Source organism: Antechinus flavipes, chromosome 5 (genome assembly GCF_016432865.1).
Source record: "Antechinus flavipes isolate AdamAnt ecotype Samford, QLD, Australia chromosome 5, AdamAnt_v2, whole genome shotgun sequence".
NCBI classification, from domain to species: domain Eukaryota; kingdom Metazoa; phylum Chordata; class Mammalia; order Dasyuromorphia; family Dasyuridae; genus Antechinus; species Antechinus flavipes.
Window position 1 is genome coordinate 60,847,856 of NC_067402.1, and position 21,335 is coordinate 60,869,190.

Sequence of the window (21,335 nt, forward strand, 5' to 3'; positions counted from 1 at the left end):
CATTCACAGCAGTTTCATTCACTGATTCATTACACAGTCACAAATGACATTTTCTGGTATTCCACAACTGGTGCTGCACTTGGGGGTTAGAAATTCTCTTTTTGTTGCTGTTCACCTGTAACTAAGAACACTAAAAACTGTTCGCAGCGCCGTGGCCTTTTTCTTTTTTCACTTGGGACTTGAGAGGACATGGCCCAGAAAACTTCCAGGAAATCATACCGCACACCTTGTACCGGGTCAGATTCTTCCCCATCAGAAATAGAACCAGTGTGGAAAAGAAACCGCAAACAGGAATTCCTTTGTGATGAGTCCCTGAACTAATAACTGCCAATAACCTAATTTTCTCAAAGAGGAAAAAAAAAAGAGAATCAAACTTTGCAATTAACATTGGGACTGTGGAATCTTGGGATTGGGAAAGGAGAGGCTACCTAAGGTAAAGCACACACGTCCCATCGCCCACATTCTTGACCGGTGGTCGTTCAGAGGGGGAGACATGTCACAAGGCAATCTATCCCCACTTTAAATAGCTCAAATTGTTTTGAGAAGAAGCAGAGTGTGGCAGATAGAGAACTGATCTGGAAATCTGGGGATTTGGGTTGGGTGGTAGTAAATGTGGTAATAAAAATAGCATCCACCTTACAAGGTTATTGTGAAGATTAAATAAAATAACATATATAAAGCTTTTTGCAAACTTTAAATTGCTATATAGATGCTAACTATATTATTGTTATTACTAATTTTTATTACATGTCTTAATGAGGGGGAATTGGAAGGGAAAAGAGAATTTGGATCTCAAGCTTCTAAAAAAATGAATGTAAAATTGTTTTGAAATATAATTGGAAAAACTATTATATATATAAATATATACCATTACATATTATTTATAATATATAATATGTACCATAATATATGTAATAGTTATAATATGTAATTATAATAGTATTTATAGCATATACACATTATTTTATTTATAATAAATTTACATGTTATTATTATTGTACAAAACAGAATATATAATATTGTCTATAATGTCTTAATTATATAATAATAAGTAATGTCTATAATAGAGATAGAAACCAAATGCTCTGAAGGTCCAAATAGGGAGTAGGACTAATACCTGCAAAGACAAATTAACTATTGCAGGATTCGCTTGTGACCTGGAAGGTGCACCTGGCCTCTCCCAGGCTACGAGAAAGTTAAGCCCAGAGTGGGTGAGACCACTGAGCAGGTAATCAGATGAGAAGAGAGTAAATGCCAGAGATGCAGCGTTGTGACAGGACTTGTACCCTGACGAGCCTGGATGACGAAGGGGATGATGATGTGTTTAACAGAAACGGGATAGTTTGGAGGGAGAGGGGGAGAAGATGAGTGAGAAGTGAGAAAATAATGAGATTCATCTTGGGCATGTTGAGTTTGAGCAGCTGATGGAACATCCTGGAAAAGTTATTCAGAAGTACTTGACAGGAGGCGTTGAGAGAGACTTGGGCTTCAGGGCATAGAATTTCAGTCGTGTGTGGAGATGATGGCGCTTGAGCCCTTGGGAGCTGATGAGATCGCCAAGGCAGAGAGGGAGAAGAGAGCCCTGGAAATCGTCTGGGCCCAAGAAGGGGGAGAGGGAGGGATCTCTTTTCAGAACAGAGACCCCAGAACCCATTCCAGGTGGCAGTCGGGCAGATCGTAATACAGAGATACGCTTTGAACATCTTACAAACCGAGTACGTGGAGAACAGTCTGCATGTGTTGGTCTCAAGTCTCATCCCTTTGGAACATACGCCGTGTGGAGAAATAGGTTTTGCAGATCTGCACTTTGTATATTTAGTAAGCACTGAGTAATGATAATAGGAACACAGCCACGTAATTAAAGCCAGCTCGCCCCACGCCAGCTGCTGACTCCCCTGTTCCCGGCTCTCAGTCACTTGTTAGGAATAAAACTGAATGAAGTGGATCGGGGGAGTAGCAGAGTGTGGCAGTAATGTCACCCTGGCCGCCGGTGCAAACAGACCCCAAGGCCGTCTGAGGTCAGGGCCACCAACAGCCAGAGCCGCTTCTCTTCCCGAGTCTCCTGGGGGTCGTCAGGGGATGATAGAAGGGATTCAGGAAACAGCCGTGACATTCTCTTCTTAGTCTTAAACTTCACTTCCTTCCATCTACTCCATGATCCATCTGCCGGATTATTAGCTGTTCCTCTCTGGGAGCCTGCCATGCCTTTCTCCTTCCTTCCATTTCTTAAAATCTCTGTCGATCCTCGAAGACCCCCTTGAATTGCCTCCTTCTACCTGAGCTCACACACACGGTCCCAGGTCTAGAACCTTCCCCTTTGAGCTTCTCTTCCATCTACTAGGTACATATCTTAGAACTCCTTGAGAACAAAAAATGTCTTGGGCATTTCTTTTGTCTTTTTTTTCTATTGTATTCCCAGCACTTAATATAGGTCTTGGCCATAATTGACACATAATAAATAATAAATCACCTAGTAAATGCTTTTTCATTCATTCAGTAAATAATTGTCAATTGATTTCTCTAAGCTGTGGAATATCTTACTCTTAAAAAAAAAAAACAACATACTGTCAGGCTTTGGGCATTTATATACCAGCATGGGATGCTAAAATTATGTAGACAAAACCTGTATATACTTTCTACAAATAACTAATACTATATTCCTCTGCAAAATTCCTCCTAGACACGTCACCGACGGACTGCTCAAAGGTGCCGATGCCGCCCAAGTAGCACAATATGTGGCCATGGAAAAAGCCACAGCGGCAGAGATCTTGAAAAACCAGGAAGAGTCGGCCTACAGCCATGGCCCCCCATCCCAGAGCACCCCTGGGGGGAATGCAGAGTCCCAGGCTTCATCCGTCAAGTCAGAAGTGGTGCCCTTGTCCACCATGACTGTCCACCATGCACAGAGCTCCCCCGTGGTCATCCATCAGTCACAGCACTCCTCCGCACTGGTCAACCACACGCAGAGCCTGCCGGGAGGGCCCCCCGCCAGCCCCCCAGCATCCACGCAGGAATCGACCGCCACTGGCCAGGCGGTGCAAACCCCCCAGTCCCCACCTCCTCCCACCAACGGCTCCACCATGCAAAGTCTGTTCATTGAAGAGATTCACAGCGCAAGCAGCCGGAACCGAGCTGTGTCTATAGAGGTAGGGTCCCTTCTTTCTGCGTCCTTTGACTTAAATATAGCAGCAGCTATTTATTAAGCACTGGGTGAAAGGGGATACAGCAGAAGACAAGCTACAGTCCCTACTCTCAAAGAACTTACAGTCTAGTTAGGCAAAATTAATAATGAAATTTTAAAGCATAATTAAATATTAAATAAAACAATTCTTTGATGCTTATAAAGCACTGCCCTCACAACAAGCTTTTGAGGTTAATAGTGTAACTATTAACATTCCCATTTTACAAGTTAAGAAACTGAGGTTTAGAAAAATAGTTCCTCTTGCTTGTGGGCACAGAGCTAGGAAATATCAGAGCTTGGATTCAGATCTGGATTTCCTAAGTCCAGTATTCTTTCTATGTTATTATCTTGTCTCTCAGATACACGTAAAGAGAGAGAAATAGTTCTGCAGTACCAAGTGAATATTAATTCAGTGTTAAGAGAGTCAATTAAGTGTTAAGAGAGGTCTTAGGAGAGAGAAATTAGTTCTAGTGGCTGGATAGATGACATGAAGAAATGGGATTGTATCTGGATCTTGAAGGAGTGATAATTGGTGAAGAACAGGGAGAAGGCAGAGCGGGAGGATCAAAACAGTGAAGTCAGAAAATATAAGGACTTCAACAACCAATAAATTTTTTTTCAGCACTTACTGTGTACAACCCCGTGAATATTTCTTATTCATTTACAATGTATGAAACACCATGCTAAATGCTAGGGATAGGAAAAGGAGCAAAAGATAGTCTCTGTCCTTAAGGAGCTTGAAATCTAATAAATTAGATCACTTGGACCAGAGTGGAGAATATGTGTTGGCAAGTCATGAAAGATGCTAGAAAACTGTTTGAAATCAGATTTTGGAGAGAATTGGATAAAATGACAAAACTTTTGGGTTTGGAGGGATTTGAAACTGACCTCTTAGGATTTTGATTGAGTAAAAAACGTGGTGATGATCACGAATAAGCTTTTGATTTCTAAATCTCTGACCTTTTCTCTTTCTTTAATCTCTTTTATCTGTCCTTTGTCAAGTAACCAGCATGTATTAAGCATCTCTTAGGGGTCAGGCACTGTGCTAAGCAATGGTGAGGTTGGGGAAGCAATCCTTGCTGTAATGAAATTAACAGTATCTGGGGAGACAGGATGGAGACAATTTATAAAAACTGGATAAATGTAGGATAAATGGAAAGAAGGGTCGCTTCTCCCTTCTGAGAAAGAGGAAGGCACTAAAACTAAGGAGCCAAAGGTTTCTTGCAGAAGAGGGGGGAGGGAAGAGAATTCCAGTATTGGGCCCCAGCCAGATAAAACTGTTGGAGTTGGGAAATGGGATGTACAACGCAAGGAAGATGAGGAGGCTTGTGTCCCTGGATCTAAGAATATATGGGGGTGCAGTGGATAAAACACCAGCCCTGGAGTCAGGAGGACCTGAGTTCAAATTGGTCTCAGACATTTAATACTTCCTAACTTTGTGACCCTGGGCAAGTCACTTAATCCCAATTATCTCAGCTATATATGGAAGAGGAGTAAGGCTTAAGGAGACTGGAAAGCTAGGATGAGGTCAGGTTGTGAAGGCTTTAAAAACCAGGATTTTATATTTGATTCTGCAGGCAAGAGGAGGTCACTGGAGCTTATTGAATACGGGGTGATTTAGTCAGACTTGGCTTTGATGGTGATCAGTTTAACAGCACATATGACACTGTCAACCACCAGTTTTGTGGGGTTTTAAAAAATCATTTGTGATCGAAGCAGCTGTGGCTTAGTGGATACGGAACTAGCCTGAAGCCAAGCTGAGCTGATTCAAATCTTACCTTTGACACATATGGACTGTGTGATCCCAGGAAAATCACTTAACCTGCCAATGATCTTGGTACCTCTCTAAGTTTATAAATTACTGAAAAGTTGCTGACCTGCATTTTCACTTTGGAGTTCTCAGTACTGATTAAATCACAAATTCCAGTCTTTTCCTTCAAAATAATCTCTCCTCTCTCAGCTTTTATGTTGATTTTTCTTCTAGCTTTTCCTCTTGTACATATCTCTTAGGTAGAGACACACCCCTTCCTGCTTTTTTTAAAAACATTTATAATAAATAAAAAATAACAATAACTATTATTTTTTGAGTCAGTTGGGATTAAGTGACTTTCCCAGGGTCACATAGCTAGGTAGTATCTGAGGCTGGATTTGAACTCTGGTCCTCCTGACTTCAGAGTGGATTTTATCCACTACACCACCTAGCTGCCCCTCTCCCTACATTTTAAAAGACATAGTACTTTTTTTTTCCCTTCGAATCAGACCTCCTTTCCAATCTCATCACCACCTTAGTTTAGACTTTGGCATTCTGCCGCGAGCCTTCTAACTGAAGACTCTCTAGCTCTTGGATCTCCCAGCTTTAATCCATCATTCTATAGCCTCCTGTCAAAGAGGGCTTCTCCCAAAAGTGCTTCTTTGTTTTTATCAATTTCTGGTTCTATCTCATTTTTGTTTTTATATCCCTAGGATCTAGCAGAGCTTCCAGACCCTATTAGGTACTTAATAAATTCTTGATGATTGATTAAAATAACTTTCAAGCTCCTTAGGACCCAAAGATTATAGAATTTGAGCTGAATTGTTTGGAATATTCACTCCCCATTTTACAAATGAGAAAATTGAGGTCCAGGGAAAGTTAAGTGACTGATTTAAGGTTGCACAGGTTATCCACATCTTCTGGGTTCTGGATTTGATAATCTAGCTCTAACTACCTTTTCAACTTTATAATCTATCTCTCATCATGAAATCTATGTTCATGTCAATTTGACTGAACTGAATAGCAGATATATCAGTCCCCAGATATATCTGACAAGTCTTTTCTTATGCCATTCCCTCTACTTGAAATGCCCTTCCTAGCTACTAGAACCTAACCATCCTTTAATTATTAGTAATGGTGATTATTATGAATGATCTCTAGTAAGCATTATTCACAAGAATAATAATAATAGATAACATTTATGTAGCTCTTTAAGATTTGTAAGGCATTTTTGCAAATATTATCTCATTTAGGGCTCACAACAACCCAGAGATGTAGGTGCTATTAGTATTCCTATTTTACAGATGGGGAAACTGAGGCATTCAGAGGTTAAGTGATTTGCCCAGCTAATAAATTCGGAGATAGGATTTGAACTCAGCCCTCCTTGACTCCAGGCCCCCAGTGTTCTATTCACCTAGGATAAACTCCAGCCCTTGCACAATAGCTTCTCGGGGCTTGATCTGTAGCTGCCCCTGGAGCCAGATGGCTCTGGAGAGGAAACTGAGGCTGGTGACTTCGCGCAGCCTGACCTCTCGCTTCAGTCCATGGACTCTTGTGTCTTGGTCCTCTGAGAACAAAGAACGTACCACTCACCAGCTCAGTTCCAGAAGGTGTGACCGATAAGATAGCTCACCTGGACGGTGCTCTTCAAGGGGTGCCTGACTTTGAAGGACCCTCCACAGGGAACAGAATCCAGAGAGTTCCTCATCGCTCCTTGACCGCCTGGTGCCCAGCATAGAAAAGTCTTAGATGTCCCCCTCTCCCTCTGCACACCCACAAAAACGGTTTGCTGCAGTTCACGGTGGCAGAAATCATGGATGAGCACTAAATGATTTATGTCTCCCTTCAGAAGGCAGAAAAAAAGTGGGAAGAAAAAAGGCAAAACCTGGACCACTATAACGGAAAAGAATTTGAAAAGCTCCTGGAGGAAGCTCAGGCCAATATCATGAAGTCTATCCCCAACCTAGAGATGCCGCCGTCTTCCGCTGCTTCGCCCAAGGGGGATACCCCAGTGGACAAGCTGGAACTTCTGGGTGAGCTCGGGCTTGTTCCACAGTTTGACTTTGGCCTGCTGCAGATCGTGAGCACTTCTCAATCTGGTGTTGGTCATTTTGGGTACTTAGTGCGTACTATTGGAGGGTGTGGAGAGCATGTTCTTCCATGGGGTCTCAAGGGGTTTGCTTCTCTTGATCAACTGTAGTAGTGACAGGAAAATCTCTGCTTCTTGGTGGTACCATTAAAAAAAAGGGAAATGACTCTGTTGCTGGATTTCCTAGTGGTTTGATGTCATTCCAGCAGGTGACCTGTTGGTCAAAACTAGCTAAACAGATTGGGACAAAATTGGGCTTCTTTTAAAAAATGACACCACTTGGGTCTCCTAAAGAATATTAGAATGTGTTTTGCATGATTGAATATGCTGTATTAGAGAGGGAACAAGAAATGGAGGAAGAGAGAAAATTGGAATTTCAAAAAATAATTTTAATGAATACTAAAAATTGTCTTTACATGAACTGGGAAAAAACAAAATATTTTTTTAAAAAGAATATCAGGAGTAAATAAAGAGAAACAGAATTTTTTAGAGACTTGACAATATCAGTGTAAAATTTGTGTTTCAGTATTTTTGTGCAGTCTTAAACTTTAATAGCTTCAGAAATATAAATGCTAGACACAGAAGACAGCATTCAGAATGTTCATTATTAGACTTTCTTTTATACTTACTGAATTTGTGAATTGTGAATGATAGGTTCTTAATTTTAAAATGTTAAGATAGGACACCCTGTAGTTTTGCATTAGGTATGTAACTGTTCTGGATGATGCCTTCTCAGACCAGTGGCTCAGTAGAGGAGGTCCTTTTGCTCCATTACTTATCTGTCTGCAGTTGACTTTTGGGAAGGTCACATCAAAATTGTTGTGTGTGCACTGAAATCTCATTCTCTGGCTGAGCTGAAAGCTAAGATTATAAAGCAAGTCTTTCAGTCACTGATCACACCTGCTGAGAGTTCTTTACAAGCCTCTAAAATTGATTGGCTGGCTCCTGTAGAATGACTCATCTTTACTTAGGGACAGTGAGGCAGCCTAGTGCATAGAGCTCTGGCAGCAGGAGGACTCATGTTTTTGAGTTCAAATCTGGCCTCAGACACTAACTAGCAGTGTGATCCTGGGCAAGTCTCTTAACCTTATTTGACTCAGTTTTCTCACCTGTGAAATGAGCTGGAGAAGGAAATGTCAAAACTCAGTATCTTTGCCAAGAACACCCAAATGGGGTCACAAAGAGTCATACATGACTGAAATGAAAACAACATCAACTTGATGTATGTATAACTGAAGAAAATGCTGTTACATTTTTATGAGAAATATCCATATTTAAATAACTTAACCTTTCAGAGATTGTTCTTTGTAAGTTTTAGCATTTATAGAGCTTAAGTTATTAGAGCTTAAATATGCACTAAAATTTTTAATATCTCCTTACTGCTCAGCGGCAGAGAGTTGGGGGACATCTGCCTCAGTGCACTGAACTCAAACAAATGATGTTACCAAAATGTATTCATCAAAGGGTACCTGGACTCAAGACAGATGGCACAAAATTGTAAGGGTCCCTCTACTCATCTAGAGGGTCTCAACTAGACTCCTACCTTTTCCCGGTCTTCAGACGTATTTGGTACAGCTCTCTAGAGTTGTGTTCTTCCCTCACAGAACACCTGGGACACCAGATGTTGTACAGCAAGCATTTATTAAGCTCTCTACATTTTCTATAATGGCGTCTGTCTGTCTCACAGTTACATTCCTTCTTATATACCATCTCATTACATCATCTCATACCCAGCTTTCTTTGTCTTTACCCCGTCACAGTACAGGCTACTCACTAACAAAATCATTGTGAACAATCTTTCACTACTGCCTTTCTGTTTTCCTCCTTTGCACACCTTGTTCCCCCTCCTCAGGTTATTTCCTGCTATATAGCTCCTTTTGCCACGTACACCTAAAGTCACCTTACACAAAATGGAGATAAAGAAGGAAAGACCCTGGCCTGGAATGGGCCATAGAAATGTAGGACTGAGACTTTGATAGGATTCTAGTGATCAGCTCTTCAAGTCCCTCTCATTGTAAGAAGAGAAAACCATAACATAGTTCTAATAACTACTCCATATGTGAAAATGAGTAATTGGCTATGAAACACAATAATCAATGGCATGTAGCTTGGAATAATCACCCAGTTCTCATTTTTCACAGTGACCCCTCTGAGCAGTCCTGAGGGGGTGGGTGTCATGGCCTGGTTTCTCAGGGGAGAATACCTACCTTCAGGAAGTCAAAACATCTCCAAAAAGGCCTGAAGACAGCTCGGGGTAAAGATAGGATTAGAACATCCACATCCACTCTAATGGAAGAGGGGGTTGATAATTTATCAAACATACTATAAGCATATTTGGCTTCTGAAATGCCGATGTGCACTTTCTAGTTGCTAGAGATTGCTCAATGTGTAAATGAGAGGTCCCCATGCTCTGGCTGCTGCAAGTACAAATTCTACGACCCTCAAATTTCCCAGTCCAGTGGTGTCCTCCTTCTAGCTACTAACCTAAAGCAGTATTCATAAGTCTTAGATTGTGAAAACTGGAAGGGTCCTTAGAGGACACACTCAACCCTTAGTCTGCAGATGAAAAAACCAAGGCACAATGATTAAGGCTCTTGCCCAGAGTTCTGCAACCAAAAAGCATCTGAAGCACCTTCTCTGAGACTTGCTGTGGTGCCCTATGCACTATATACCTCATGGCCTCCATCTCTCTTTTTTCTCCTAGTCCCCAAATCTCTACTTCTGCTCTCCTTGTTCTGGTTCTCACTCCCTTTCTTTGAACCCTATTGTTTTGGTTGGTCCAAATGAAAGATGAAAAATACTTTACATCTCATTTAGCTTCCTTAAAAACCTTCTACTGGAGCCAAAGGTTAGTCATTTTAAAAAGAGAAGGAAGGCTTCAAAAACCAGAGAAAATATTCTAACTTTAGTATGAGCTCATCGACAGAACTCAGTGCTCTGCTAAAAAGCAAGAAATTGGTTTCAAAATGATGGAGAAGTTTTTATGAAGCCTAAAATCATGCCTAAGATTAAGTTGTGGGAAGGACGGTCCTTTTTTAGACATTCTTGTGAGAGTCATCATGTACAACAATGCACTCTTCCAGAAGAATCTCCAAATTCGGAACAGGATTCAGAGAAGATGGGAGGGAAGTCTCCACCGCCACCGCCACCTCCTCCACGCAGAAGCTACCTTCCAGGATCTGGGCTGACCACCACACGATCTGGAGATGTGGTCTACACCATCAGGAAAGAGAACATGTCCACTAAGGTTGGATAATTTAAACTCTCGCATTCTGATAGCAAAGAGATCTTCAGATAAGATTTGTTTTAGTTTAAGACACATAACTTTATGGTCTACAGAACCTAGGGTTTTTGAATAGATTTGAATAAATTCAAAGTTCATGAACTTGAATAGGAAAAAAATTTTTAAAACATAAGCATTTATTCTTCTCCCTGCCACTTCTTTTATCCCACACATCTATCATGGAATAATTTTTAAAAAGAAAAAGAAAACTCATCATAAATATGGATAGTGCTGCAAAACAAATTCTCACATAGCCATGTCCAAAAGTGTTACATTTGTTTCAATAGAATTGGTTTCTTTTATAATTCTACCTATTTTATGCATTTAAAGGCATTATTCTAGAAAGGAGTCCACAGGTTTCATCACACTGACAAAGGGATGGGAGGGGTAGACAGTAGGAGAGAAAGCATGACACTGAAAAAGGTTAAGAGCTCCTGACCTAGACCATTTTTAAAACAAGAAAAGAAATGAAGAGGGAACTAAAGAAGACTGCTGAGAAACACTACAGTTTGAGAAGTACATTCTCCATCGTCTGAGTAGTCCTGTAATCATAAGGTTTACTCTTATTTGACTTTTGAGTATAACAATGTAAAATGCAAATCACGAACTACTTCCAGGTCAGGGCATCATATGAAAATGAAAAAAGCACATCTTTCCCAGATGACCGAGATCAGTCAAGAGGTCTTTCACCTCTTATGTTATTCAAAGTCACCCTGCTCATCCTTCATATTAAATATAAAAGAACATCCCCAAAGGGCCAATGTACTAAACACTGAAAACTTTAAACTGTAATTATGATGCCTTTTATTAATCAAAGTGATGGTACCTGAAAAAAATCTCAGTTTAATTTCAAGTAGACTGACTAACTGTACCCACTGGATTTGAGGCCAGAAAACAGACATATTGTGCAGAGGGATTGTTTCAGCTCATATACATTAGTTTTCTGATTTGTCAGCAGTTGGGCATCCTTTTTAATCACTGAGGGTGCTGTCATTGCCTTGTAGGAAAGCAGCGAAGATGCTGGACCAACGCTACCAGCCAAAGCCGCAAAAGGCCCACAAGAGGAGCAAGGTTCAGCCCGGTCACAACCCCCACCACCAGTGGCAGTTTCCTCCTCAAAGGATGAGGAAGAAGAAGAAGGAGATAGAATAATGGCTGAATTACAGGTATGGGGTCAGGATGATGCTGAAATGGCCTGCTGGGGAAATTCCCCCTGGCTATTTCCAGAATCTAGGTTTCAAGTAAATGAATTTATTTAGACAAAAGGGGCTTTTGAAGGCACTGGTCAGTATGCAGAAGAGCTTCATCTGTGTCTACTGGCCTTGGGATTCTGCATCCTAAGGATCATAGAACTTGACTATCAGAGTTTCTTAAGACATGTACAAGGAATGTATATTTCATGTACCAGATATAGAAGCAACTCTCTCTTTCTCTCTTTCTCTCTCTCTCTTTCTCTCTCTCTCTTTCTCTCTCTCTTTCTCTCTCAGAAAATAACTGGTATAAAATACTACCCATCTTATGTGCTTAGATCTGCTTATTCAAATATGATGGTATCAACAAAAGATAGTCTGTTTACTTAGTGTATCCAAAATTGGTTCTCATTCTCATAGGGTTTCAATTTTTTGAGCACAGTAGTTGGAATTGCTGATCTGTAAGCATGTGGTCTGTTAAACATAGACTTGGTCACCTATTAATCCTGAGCACCTTCTCAAAGGCAATCTTTTTCCCCTTTCAAATTTTCTGAAAAGTTGAAGGATTGGGTTGAGTGTCATGACCAACCCTGTTTGGGATACATTGCCTTAACCTGACTGTATAAATTTTACTTTCCTGATTGATTTTCAATTTCTATAGAGAATCAAAAGAAACTAAATCATGAGCTACAGAGATGGGACACCAAATCCTATGCCAGTTTCATATTCACATGAGTGATGTGAACTTTCATGGTGTTTAGGCTCATTCATTGACAGTCATGGAGAGAAGATACTACACAGAACATTCTTTTGACTAATGACATGGAATACAGAGACAGTGAGAGCATAGAGTGAGAAGGAGTTGGGTTTAGATCTCATCCCTTCCACTGGCTACATGACCTGACCCTGATTAAGTCATCTAACCCCAACAAATCCCTAGGGTTTATTTACTATTGACTTAGTTCCCCCATCAGGCATTCATTAGTTCATCGATTCTCTTTATGTTTCATTAGGATAGTTTTGCCCAAAAGCTAGCTCTGTGTTCTAAGGAAACTTTGCCATATCCCCATCCCACGAATGGTTTTGAAGATTCTCCTTTGAACATGTGCCTTTTTACCAGGCTATGTGAGACTTAAATCACCTATTCCTTTTTACTGCAATGACCATAACCTGGTTGCTATAGTAACAAGAGTTGGCTAAAACTGGCTGTTCAGACTTAGCTAAAAGCAAGGCCATTTGGGTCATTATCATCTGCTTTGTCTCTTGGGGGGTTCCTTGAGAGCCTCGCCTCCAAGAAGGAGATCTACCAAATTCCTTTTATGATCCAGATAAGGTGCTGATACCTAAACCAGGTGAGATCCTCACCTAAAGGTAGGAAGCCAGAATACAAGCCTGTCTGCCCATCTGATTCCTCCAGGTTTTTAAAAGAGCTAATGAGCTTAATTCTAAGTCCTCAGATTTATGAAGCTCATGATTTAAAATAAAACTAACAAGGTCCCTGCCTCTCCTCAACTCAAGAAACTCCGTGACTCCCTCTTGTCTCTTAAAATACAAATTCCTCTGTTTGGCTTTTAAAGTCCTTCACTGCCTGACGCAATTTACTTTTCCAGTTTTATGTTGTATCCTTTTCCTTCACATATATTACATTCCACCAAAATGAAATTGTTCTCCATCTGCAACATATCACCTTCCACTTCCTTTTTCTTGAATAGGCTGTTACTTATACCTGGAATACACTTCCTTTTTTGTAGAACCCCTACCTGGCTTCCTGCAGTGCTAAGCCCAATGCCACCTCCTACTGCAAGTCTCATCTGGTTTCCAAAATTGCTTATTACCTTGTACTCAGAAATTTACTCTTTCTTTGTCCATATTTTGTTCTTAATTATCTGTATATGTACATACATATATATGTATATGTATATGTTATCTTCCCCCAGCCAACCGTTTGACGTTAAGGGCCATTTTGTTGTTGTTTTTTTCAGTTTTCAGACTAAGTATTCATCTAGGATGTAAGAGCTAGAAATATAGATTTGCCCCCATTGTTCTGTGACGTGTCTGGTCATCCTATTTTCAGAAGAGCCAAAATAGCTTCTCTGACAAATTATGTCCCAGAGATGAAACTAGGCTCCAGATGCTGGACTATCATCCACATCCAGTAGCTGACGGTATTGTCCAATCCAAAAGGAACTTTGGTTCCTTTCTTCAATATTTGTTATTGCATTCAATATACATTAACAAACAGAATTTTGGTTGGGAAAGAATAGTCTTTCATCTCAAGACTCATGAAATTTAATATTTGGGGAGATGCTAATTTCCACAGAGAGAAGTGAAATGTGGGTGACTGGTTCGTAGGCTTTTAATTCTCCAACTCCATGCCTTAGTTTCACCATCTATAAAATCTGAGGTTTCTCAGATGAGTCTCTCTAAGGTCCAGTTTTTCTGTTCTGTGGTTCTATGAGAAAACTCTATGTGAAAATCAATTCAGTGCACATGTCCTACTCACTTTTCCTGCAGCAGGCTCTCCTGATGTGAAGAAGAGATGTTTTTTTTTTCCCCTTCTTTCCAATTGGTATATTTTATTTGTACTTTTATAGATTGTATGTAAAATTTATTTGTTCATTTGCATAACCCACCAGGGAAATCCATACCTGGTCATTTCTCCGATGCGTCTTTCTTTCCCAAACATTACTGAGCACATTTAGTTAATTCAGAGCTAGTCTTCAACCTTAGATTTCACATGAGACTTTCAGCTGGCTCTGAGCCTGTGTGCCCGCTCCAGGACTTAGAACCCCCAAGCCTTCTGGATCGTCTTTATTTGCTCCGGCTTTCCCGATCGGTCATGAGTGGATGCATGTTAACTTGCAGTGTTTTAATTCTTTAGGCATTCCAGAAGTGTTCCTTTATGGATGTAAATTCAAACTGTCCTGTTGAGCAGGCCCGAACTGACAGTCAAGTTAAAGACACTAGGCCTGGTGCCGTTACACAACCCAAGGAAAGGAAGGTAAAATGGCCAGCCTCTGCCACGTGGCCTTAACATGTCCTCCTTTTTCCTTGCTCTGACACTAACCCGGGTCTCCCCCGTTTGTCATTTTGTGTCTTCTACCTTCTCTGTGTTCCTCAGTTCAAGAAATGATTTAGCTTTATCTTAAAGAAAGCTGGCTGAGGTTACCATGGGGAGCAAAGCCAAGTTAACGTACAGCGTGTTTGATACTTTGTGCACCAAAAGGAAAGAGCCCCAACTCAAAATGAGTCTCTGTTCCAAAGTTAGACTTGTAGGCAGGATGAACAAAGACACAAGCCCCATATAACCTGGTTCTGATCCATTTTTTGGTAAAGGAACTTGCAATAAAATGTATTAAAGACATCCTATTTAGAATAAAACAGTACACATGGCTAGAGAGAACAACAACGTTAGCTCCATATAAACCCATCCATTGTTTTGTAAAGAAACTTGCAATAAAATGGACTAAAGATATCCTATTCAGACCAAAACAGTACACATATATAAACAAAAGGAGCAAAGACACTAGCTCTATATAAACTGGTTCTGATCCATTTTTGGTAAAAGAACTTGCAATAAAATATATTAAAGATATCCTATTCAGAGTAGAACAGTACAGATAGACAGGAAGAATGAACAAAGACACTAACCCCTATCAACTGGTTCAGATACTTTTATAATGGCAACTGGCAGTAAAATGGACTAAATCATTCTATTGAGTTCCGAACAGTACACAAGCACATACATACAAGAACATGTGAACCCAGAGGAGAGACTGCTTTTCTAACACTCCAACCTACATGTCTTTCTTAACAGGGACTTCTACATACCCATAGAATAGCAATACTTGATGTTCCTATCGAAATCCTGAGGAAAGATAAGACCTGGAATTTACTTTTATATCACTGAAAGTTAGAGTCAATCTCGTTTTAATGTTAAGTACATTTGGTTGCATCCAGTTGTTTTGGGGTTTTTTTGTTTGTTTGTTTGTTTTGAAATGATAGCCATGTGAGAACTCTGGCTATCTATCATGTAATGAAAACTGCTGTCTGTATCAATTAATTAATAAGTGTTTATTAAGTACCTACTATGTTCCAGGTCCTGAACCTAGGGATCTTAAATTCCATTGGAATGCATGTGAATTTAAAAGTCTCTCTATTCTTAAAGCCAAAGTGTTAGTATATGATATGATATTGTTTATGTCATGGGTCCTGTCAGTCTGATTTTTAAATTAGTAGGCTACATGGGATTTCAGAGGATACGAATTATATTGCAGTATTATTGATGCCTTCAAAGTGATTGAATTTTTTGGTCACTTGCACCCAAAGCCAATACATTATCCATCCATTTCCTATAATGTTTCCATGTGATTAACCCTGTATCTGAGCTGCAGCTTCTGTTTATGTGTCATTTCCCTGTCCTGGAATCATCTCTCCCTTCATTAATCTAGGTCACTCGGGATTTTACTGTTGCCTTTCAATCTGCAATGACACGTGTGTTCATGTAAAATATCCTGACTACAAATCAATGATTGTGCTTTTTTCCCCTCCATCCCATTACCATGTCTTTTCTTTATGGATACCTTCAGCAAGACTGTCAATAACACCAGCTAAGTAGGATCATCGTCTCTGGGCTTCTGCTGCAATATGTTAAAACCAGGGCTTCTGCTGCAATATGTTAAAACCAGGGCTTCTGCCTGCATAACAATGTAATGCAAATAAGCCGTGCTTAATAGAATGGGGGCTATCCTTTCAATGTTAGCTTTAAGGTATGGTATCTATCTAGCCTGCTGAGAAAGATTTCTCCACCCAACTTTCTGGAATATAAAGGAAATACACCATTTAATCTAGGGCATGATATGTCCCATAGATTTTATAGAACTGCATCTGTCTTTATTTTCCACTTTACCTTGTGATAGTATTAGCTTTCTCTTTTTATTTTGAACCCATACACCTCATCTGTTAGTCGTGCAGAAATTACCCCTTAAATAACGATAACTATCAGTTCCAAATCGCATTGCTTAATTGCTGAAGAGCTGAGTTTATTTTCTTAACCTCAAAACTTCTTCCCCATTCAATGCATGAATTCTATCACAGGGAATCCCCCCATGAAAAGAAGTGGGACAAGTCTGATTTCCTCAGAGTCTTTGTTAATGCAAAAAGGGACCCTAGAGAATTTGTCCCAGGAGGAGTTAGCGGCCTGCTCAGGACCAAAACCTTAAGCTCCTGACTTCCAGTTCAGTGCCCTTTCCTACCACGTTATACTGCCTCGTGGTTTCTAGATTCTGCCAAGGCAACAGCCAGACCTGGCTAGCAGTTTGTTTGGTCCTTTGAGTGTGGTAGCCTCATCTTTCTCTGGTTCCTCTTGCACAATTTGAAATACGTGAAATATTTTGCTCATTGAGGGTTTCTTCTTGTGCAAAAGGGGGCATTTTTGGAAGGTGGAAAACAAAATAATTGCAGGTAATGATGTAACTCTAGGCTTCTCTACTGGTGTGTTAAGTGTGCTTGGCCAGCATGGTTTGGATATATTGTTAAAGGAATATTCTAACTTAGTCTGTGTTTTGGAGGGAAAGCGGGGTGGGGAGATGTAGTTTTATAGAATAACCTGTCCTACACTGTTCTACCAGAATTTGGAATTTTTCCAAGAAGACATACGGAAATCTGATGTTGCACATGAAAATGGCCCCCAAATGGAATCCCGTATGGTGAGTTTACATGATTTATGCTTCATTTGACATGTGCAGAATAATTGTTTTCCTTTGACAAATCCATTTCTGATTAATATGTGTGTTCCCCGCTCCTTCTCAGGTGTGCGACGTTACTACAGGGATTCTAAAAACTAGTGACCCTCCTGAGGACAGGAGGGAAAGAAAAGCTGAAAATAATGTATCTGATGAATCAGGGCCCTCAGAAAGTAAAAATGGAGACTTAATGAAGGAAAATGCCATCCCCAGTAGGAGTGTGCCGAGAGACACTAGAGACTATTCTCAGAAAAATGTGTCTCTCTGCCCAGGTCTCTCTGGAATTGGCTTATCAGAAAGCGAAGCAAACAAAGGGCCTCAAGTTTTAGGGCTGCAATATACTGTGGTTAAAACTGCGAATCAGAAGGTGAGTTATGGAAAATTAAAAGAGATCAGTCAACAAGAGCTTGAAAATCTGGATAAATCCAACCTAGCAACAAATACTGATACAGTCCAAATGCGCGGTAATAATCTTGCCGGAGCCTCCAAGTCAACTCCTGATCAAGAAGCACACATGTTTGACTACGGCCAGGTTGTCCTAAGATCGAAGGGAGCTAAAAACACCAATGAGAGCTTTGGTGAGGATGGAGAAGCAATGGCAAGTTCTCCAACGGAAGACAATTCTTCCACTGATAACATAGCTTTTATGATTACTAAAACAGCCGTCCAGGTGCTGTCCAGCGGAGAGGTTCATGACATTGTAAGCAGAAAGGGAGGAGATATACAAACAGTTAATATTGATGCCAGAAAAGAAGGGATCTCCCAACAAGAAGGTATAGAAAGTGAAGAGCCCGTGGTTTGTTTGGATAAGAAACCCGTCATCATCATTTTTGACGAGCCCATGGATATTCGATCTGCATATAAAAGGCTCTCAACTATATTTGAGGAATGTGATGAGGAATTGGAACGGATGATGACCGAAGAAAAGATTGAGGAGGAGGAAGAAGAAAATGAAGAACCCAGGACCACTTCCCAAGTGTTTGCCAATAGCTTCCATTCAAATCAGTTGATTGCTCTAAGACCCGGAGAGCAGCCCAAGGGTCTAATTGGGGCCTCGGCACATTTGGCAGAAACCCGAATACAAAGAGGCCTGGAATCGAGCAAGACAGAGCTGAACCAGGATGACCTGGCGTATTCTCCAAATTCTGATGAAAAGGCTGACCTTACGGAGGACCAATTTGAAAGTCCTAAGAAAAAGTTTAAATTCAAATTTCCTAAAAAACAGCTGGCTGCTCTAACTCAGGCCATCCGGACAGGAACCAAGACAGGGAAGAAGACCTTGCAGGTGGTGGTTTATGAGGAAGAAGAGGAGGATGGGACTTTAAAACAACACAAAGAAGCTAAGAGGTTTGAAATCTCAAGGTCTTTAGCTGAAGAAACTCCTAAAACTACAGGTCGAAAACAAGAGCAACTCAGCCTAGAGATTTCAAAGCCAGCTTCTAGGACTGACGAGATCCGAAAGAATACCTACAAAACCCTGGACAGCCTCGAGCAGACGATCAAACAGCTGGAAAACACCATTAGCGAAATGAGCCCCCGAGCGCTGGCCGATGCCCATCGGGACTCTGTGACGAGTCCGTCCCATGTAGCGCAAGAGTCCTCGCCCAGAAACCCGGGAGTGGTGGAAGAAGCCCCTGCCCCCCTAGAGCCCCCTCCGCCGGTCCCCGCGGCCTCACGTAAGGTATCTTGGTGCACAATGAGAAGTGGAAAGATGCGACCGCTTTCTCACTCTGCCGTAATCACCACTGGCAAGAGGGCTCTTGTGATTTACTCGCTTCTTCTCAGGTGGCTTGTTTTTGTCTGTTGCCCACGACTCCCTTTTCCTGCCTCCTCCCAATCCCCCAGTTAGGTGTCTAACAGCTAACTGATTCCACTCTTTCTCCTCCGCTGCTGACTGGTGACGGGCAGTGCAAGGATCGGGGACGTGATTCGGTGTGTGACTCGAATGCTCTCATAACCACATTAAATTCGATTTGATCAGTAGTTGCGCAGTTTCCTCTCGTTTGATTCTCGAGATTAACCCCGTGGTGTGCCCCCGATGTCTGTCTCGTCCGTCCCTCCTGCATGTAGGGCTCTGGCTTCTGCCTCCAGCTTCTGTCCCAGGGGCACTGGCTCCCGGCCCTCACCTCCTCCCTCTCGCTGCTTCTTCCCGCAGGGCTCCGGCGGCCCCCCGCAGACCAGCCGGATGCCGGTGCCCCTGAGCTCCAAGACCAGACCGGCCGGCGCGGAGAAGCCCAGCAAACAGCCCAAGCTGCAGGACCCCCGCCAGTACCGACAGGTAGTTTTACCCTAACCCCCGACCTGGGACGGACGCTCACGCTGTTCAGATGCGAGGCACTGACTTAACTCATACCAAATAACGTGTTCTCTCTGTAAAATCCGGTCTGAGTAGACGTCCTGGACCTGGGGGCATGGCGACACGTTCCTTGTGAAGCTTCCACCACGCTTGTGCATGCTTGTAATCAAAACAACCGCCATCTTTTACTTTGTAACTCCGACTTCCAGCTGTTAACCCTGAGGTGCCAGACTGGCTGACTTTTTGTTTGGTGAATGTAAGGGTTCATCAGAGCAGCTGGGGAGACCCATCCACCGCTGCCCAGCCACCTTTTCGAGTCGTCAGTACTAACTTGTTTAATTCATTGCCTTAGACGTGCATTAACCTTCCATCCCGACCCCTCCATCCTCACGTCCTACTCCGGGAGCATGGCCAATGTAGTCAGGGGCGGGGGGCGGGTGGGACTTCTCTCCCTCTGCTCCTCCTCCTCCTCCTCCTCTTCCTTCTCCTCCTCCTGCTCCTGCTCCTCTTCCTCCTCCTCCTCCTCTCCGAGCCACTCTTCTCTGTGCACTTTGGGGTTCCCAGCAGGCCCAGCACCACACTGCAAACCTTAGCTCAGGTCTTGAACTGTTGGTTTTTGTTCTGAGAAGGGTTGTGTTTGCCAGGCCCTGTTGATTTGATCGTGTTACTAGCTTTCTGATCAACTGTCTCCCACCATCTTTATTTGCAGGCTAATGGAAGTGCTAAGAAAGCTGGTGGGGACTGGAAGGCTACTTCCCCTTCCTTACCTGCTTCTAAGATCCCGGCCTTTTCTCCCAGCTCTGGGAAAAGCAGTTCTATGCCCGCTCCTAGTGGTGATGCTCCCAACCCCGCTAACCCCCCTACTAAATCATCCATTCCTTCCTCTAACCTTCTCAGCCCCCACACAGGTCGCACAGCTTATTCTTCTTCCCAAATCCCTTCTGTCTCTAACGGCTCCTTAAAATTTCAGAACCCTACTCACCCAGGGAAAGGTCACCATCTCTCATTCTCACCACAGACTCAAAATGGCCGGCCATCCCCTTCCTCTTCCTCCTCTTCTCCCCCTTCCCCCGCCTCTCCCACTTCACTGAATCAGGGTGCCAAGAGCATCAGGACAATCCATACCCCTAGCTTCACCAGCTACAAGGCACAGAACGGGAACCCGAGCAAGCCCAGCCCACCCGCAGCCAAGGAGACCTCCTCGGGCTGAGCGCTCACTGGTGCAAACTCACCCGAGCTCGCCGCAGCCTCCGAGGGGCGGCAGCTGTTTCCCAGGAGAAGCTAGCGTTCTGTCGTACCGTTTGGGGCTCGATGCTACATATGTACTAAATACTGAACTAACTGACTCGAGTAAAGCTGTTTTTTTTTAAACTTTGTTGCTGTTGTAATTACATAATAGCATTTATTGTCTGTATTCAGCACCTGTTAAGTACAGTGAGCATGTGTTAAGGGAAAAGAATATGGTAGACATACAGAGGGGAGAGAGAGAGAGAGAGAGAAAGAGAGAGAGAGAGAGAGAGAGAGAGAGAGAGAGAGAGAGAGAGAGAGAGAGAGAGTGTGTGTGTGTGTGTGTGTTCACGTGTGTGAGAGAGACAGTGTATGCATTTCAAAAATAAAAGCAAAATCCCTGTATCAAGCTTGGAAAACATGTACGGCTTCAGAATTTTAGTGTGTGGTTTTGTACACAAATATTTTTCATCATGAAAATTAGAAGTGAACAGAGAAATACCCAAGTGTGACTATACAAACTGTAAATCTGATACTAAAATATTTCCTTTTATTTTACTGTTATTTAGCTTTGT

The 21,335-nt window shown here is 42.0% G+C and overlaps 1 protein-coding gene across 14 annotated transcripts in view; it reads left to right on the forward strand.

Moving 5' to 3' along the window:
- KIAA1217 (KIAA1217 ortholog) overlaps nucleotides 1-20,904 on the forward strand; it is an 887,028-nt gene extending 866,124 nt beyond the window's left edge. For 5 of the 14 annotated variants that reach the window (XM_051963016.1, XM_051963014.1, XM_051963018.1 and 2 more), the window contains 9 exons: nucleotides 2,681-3,146; nucleotides 6,781-6,964; nucleotides 10,104-10,267; nucleotides 11,308-11,469; nucleotides 14,375-14,494; nucleotides 17,124-17,201; nucleotides 17,305-18,918; nucleotides 19,393-19,515; nucleotides 20,243-20,904. In XM_051963016.1, the coding sequence (XP_051818976.1) occupies nucleotides 2,681-3,146; nucleotides 6,781-6,964; nucleotides 10,104-10,267; nucleotides 11,308-11,469; nucleotides 14,375-14,494; nucleotides 17,124-17,201; nucleotides 17,305-18,918; nucleotides 19,393-19,515; nucleotides 20,243-20,743 (3,412 nt within the window). In that variant the 3' untranslated portion in view covers nucleotides 20,744-20,904. Of the gene's footprint in view, nucleotides 1-2,680; nucleotides 3,147-6,780; nucleotides 6,965-10,103; nucleotides 10,268-11,307; nucleotides 11,470-14,374; nucleotides 14,495-17,123; nucleotides 17,202-17,304; nucleotides 18,919-19,392; nucleotides 20,019-20,242 lie in introns of those variants that run through there. The other 9 variants (XM_051963020.1, XM_051963029.1, XM_051963023.1 and 6 more) reach the window with 7 other exon arrangements.
- Nucleotides 20,905-21,335: the final 431 nt, after the last annotated feature.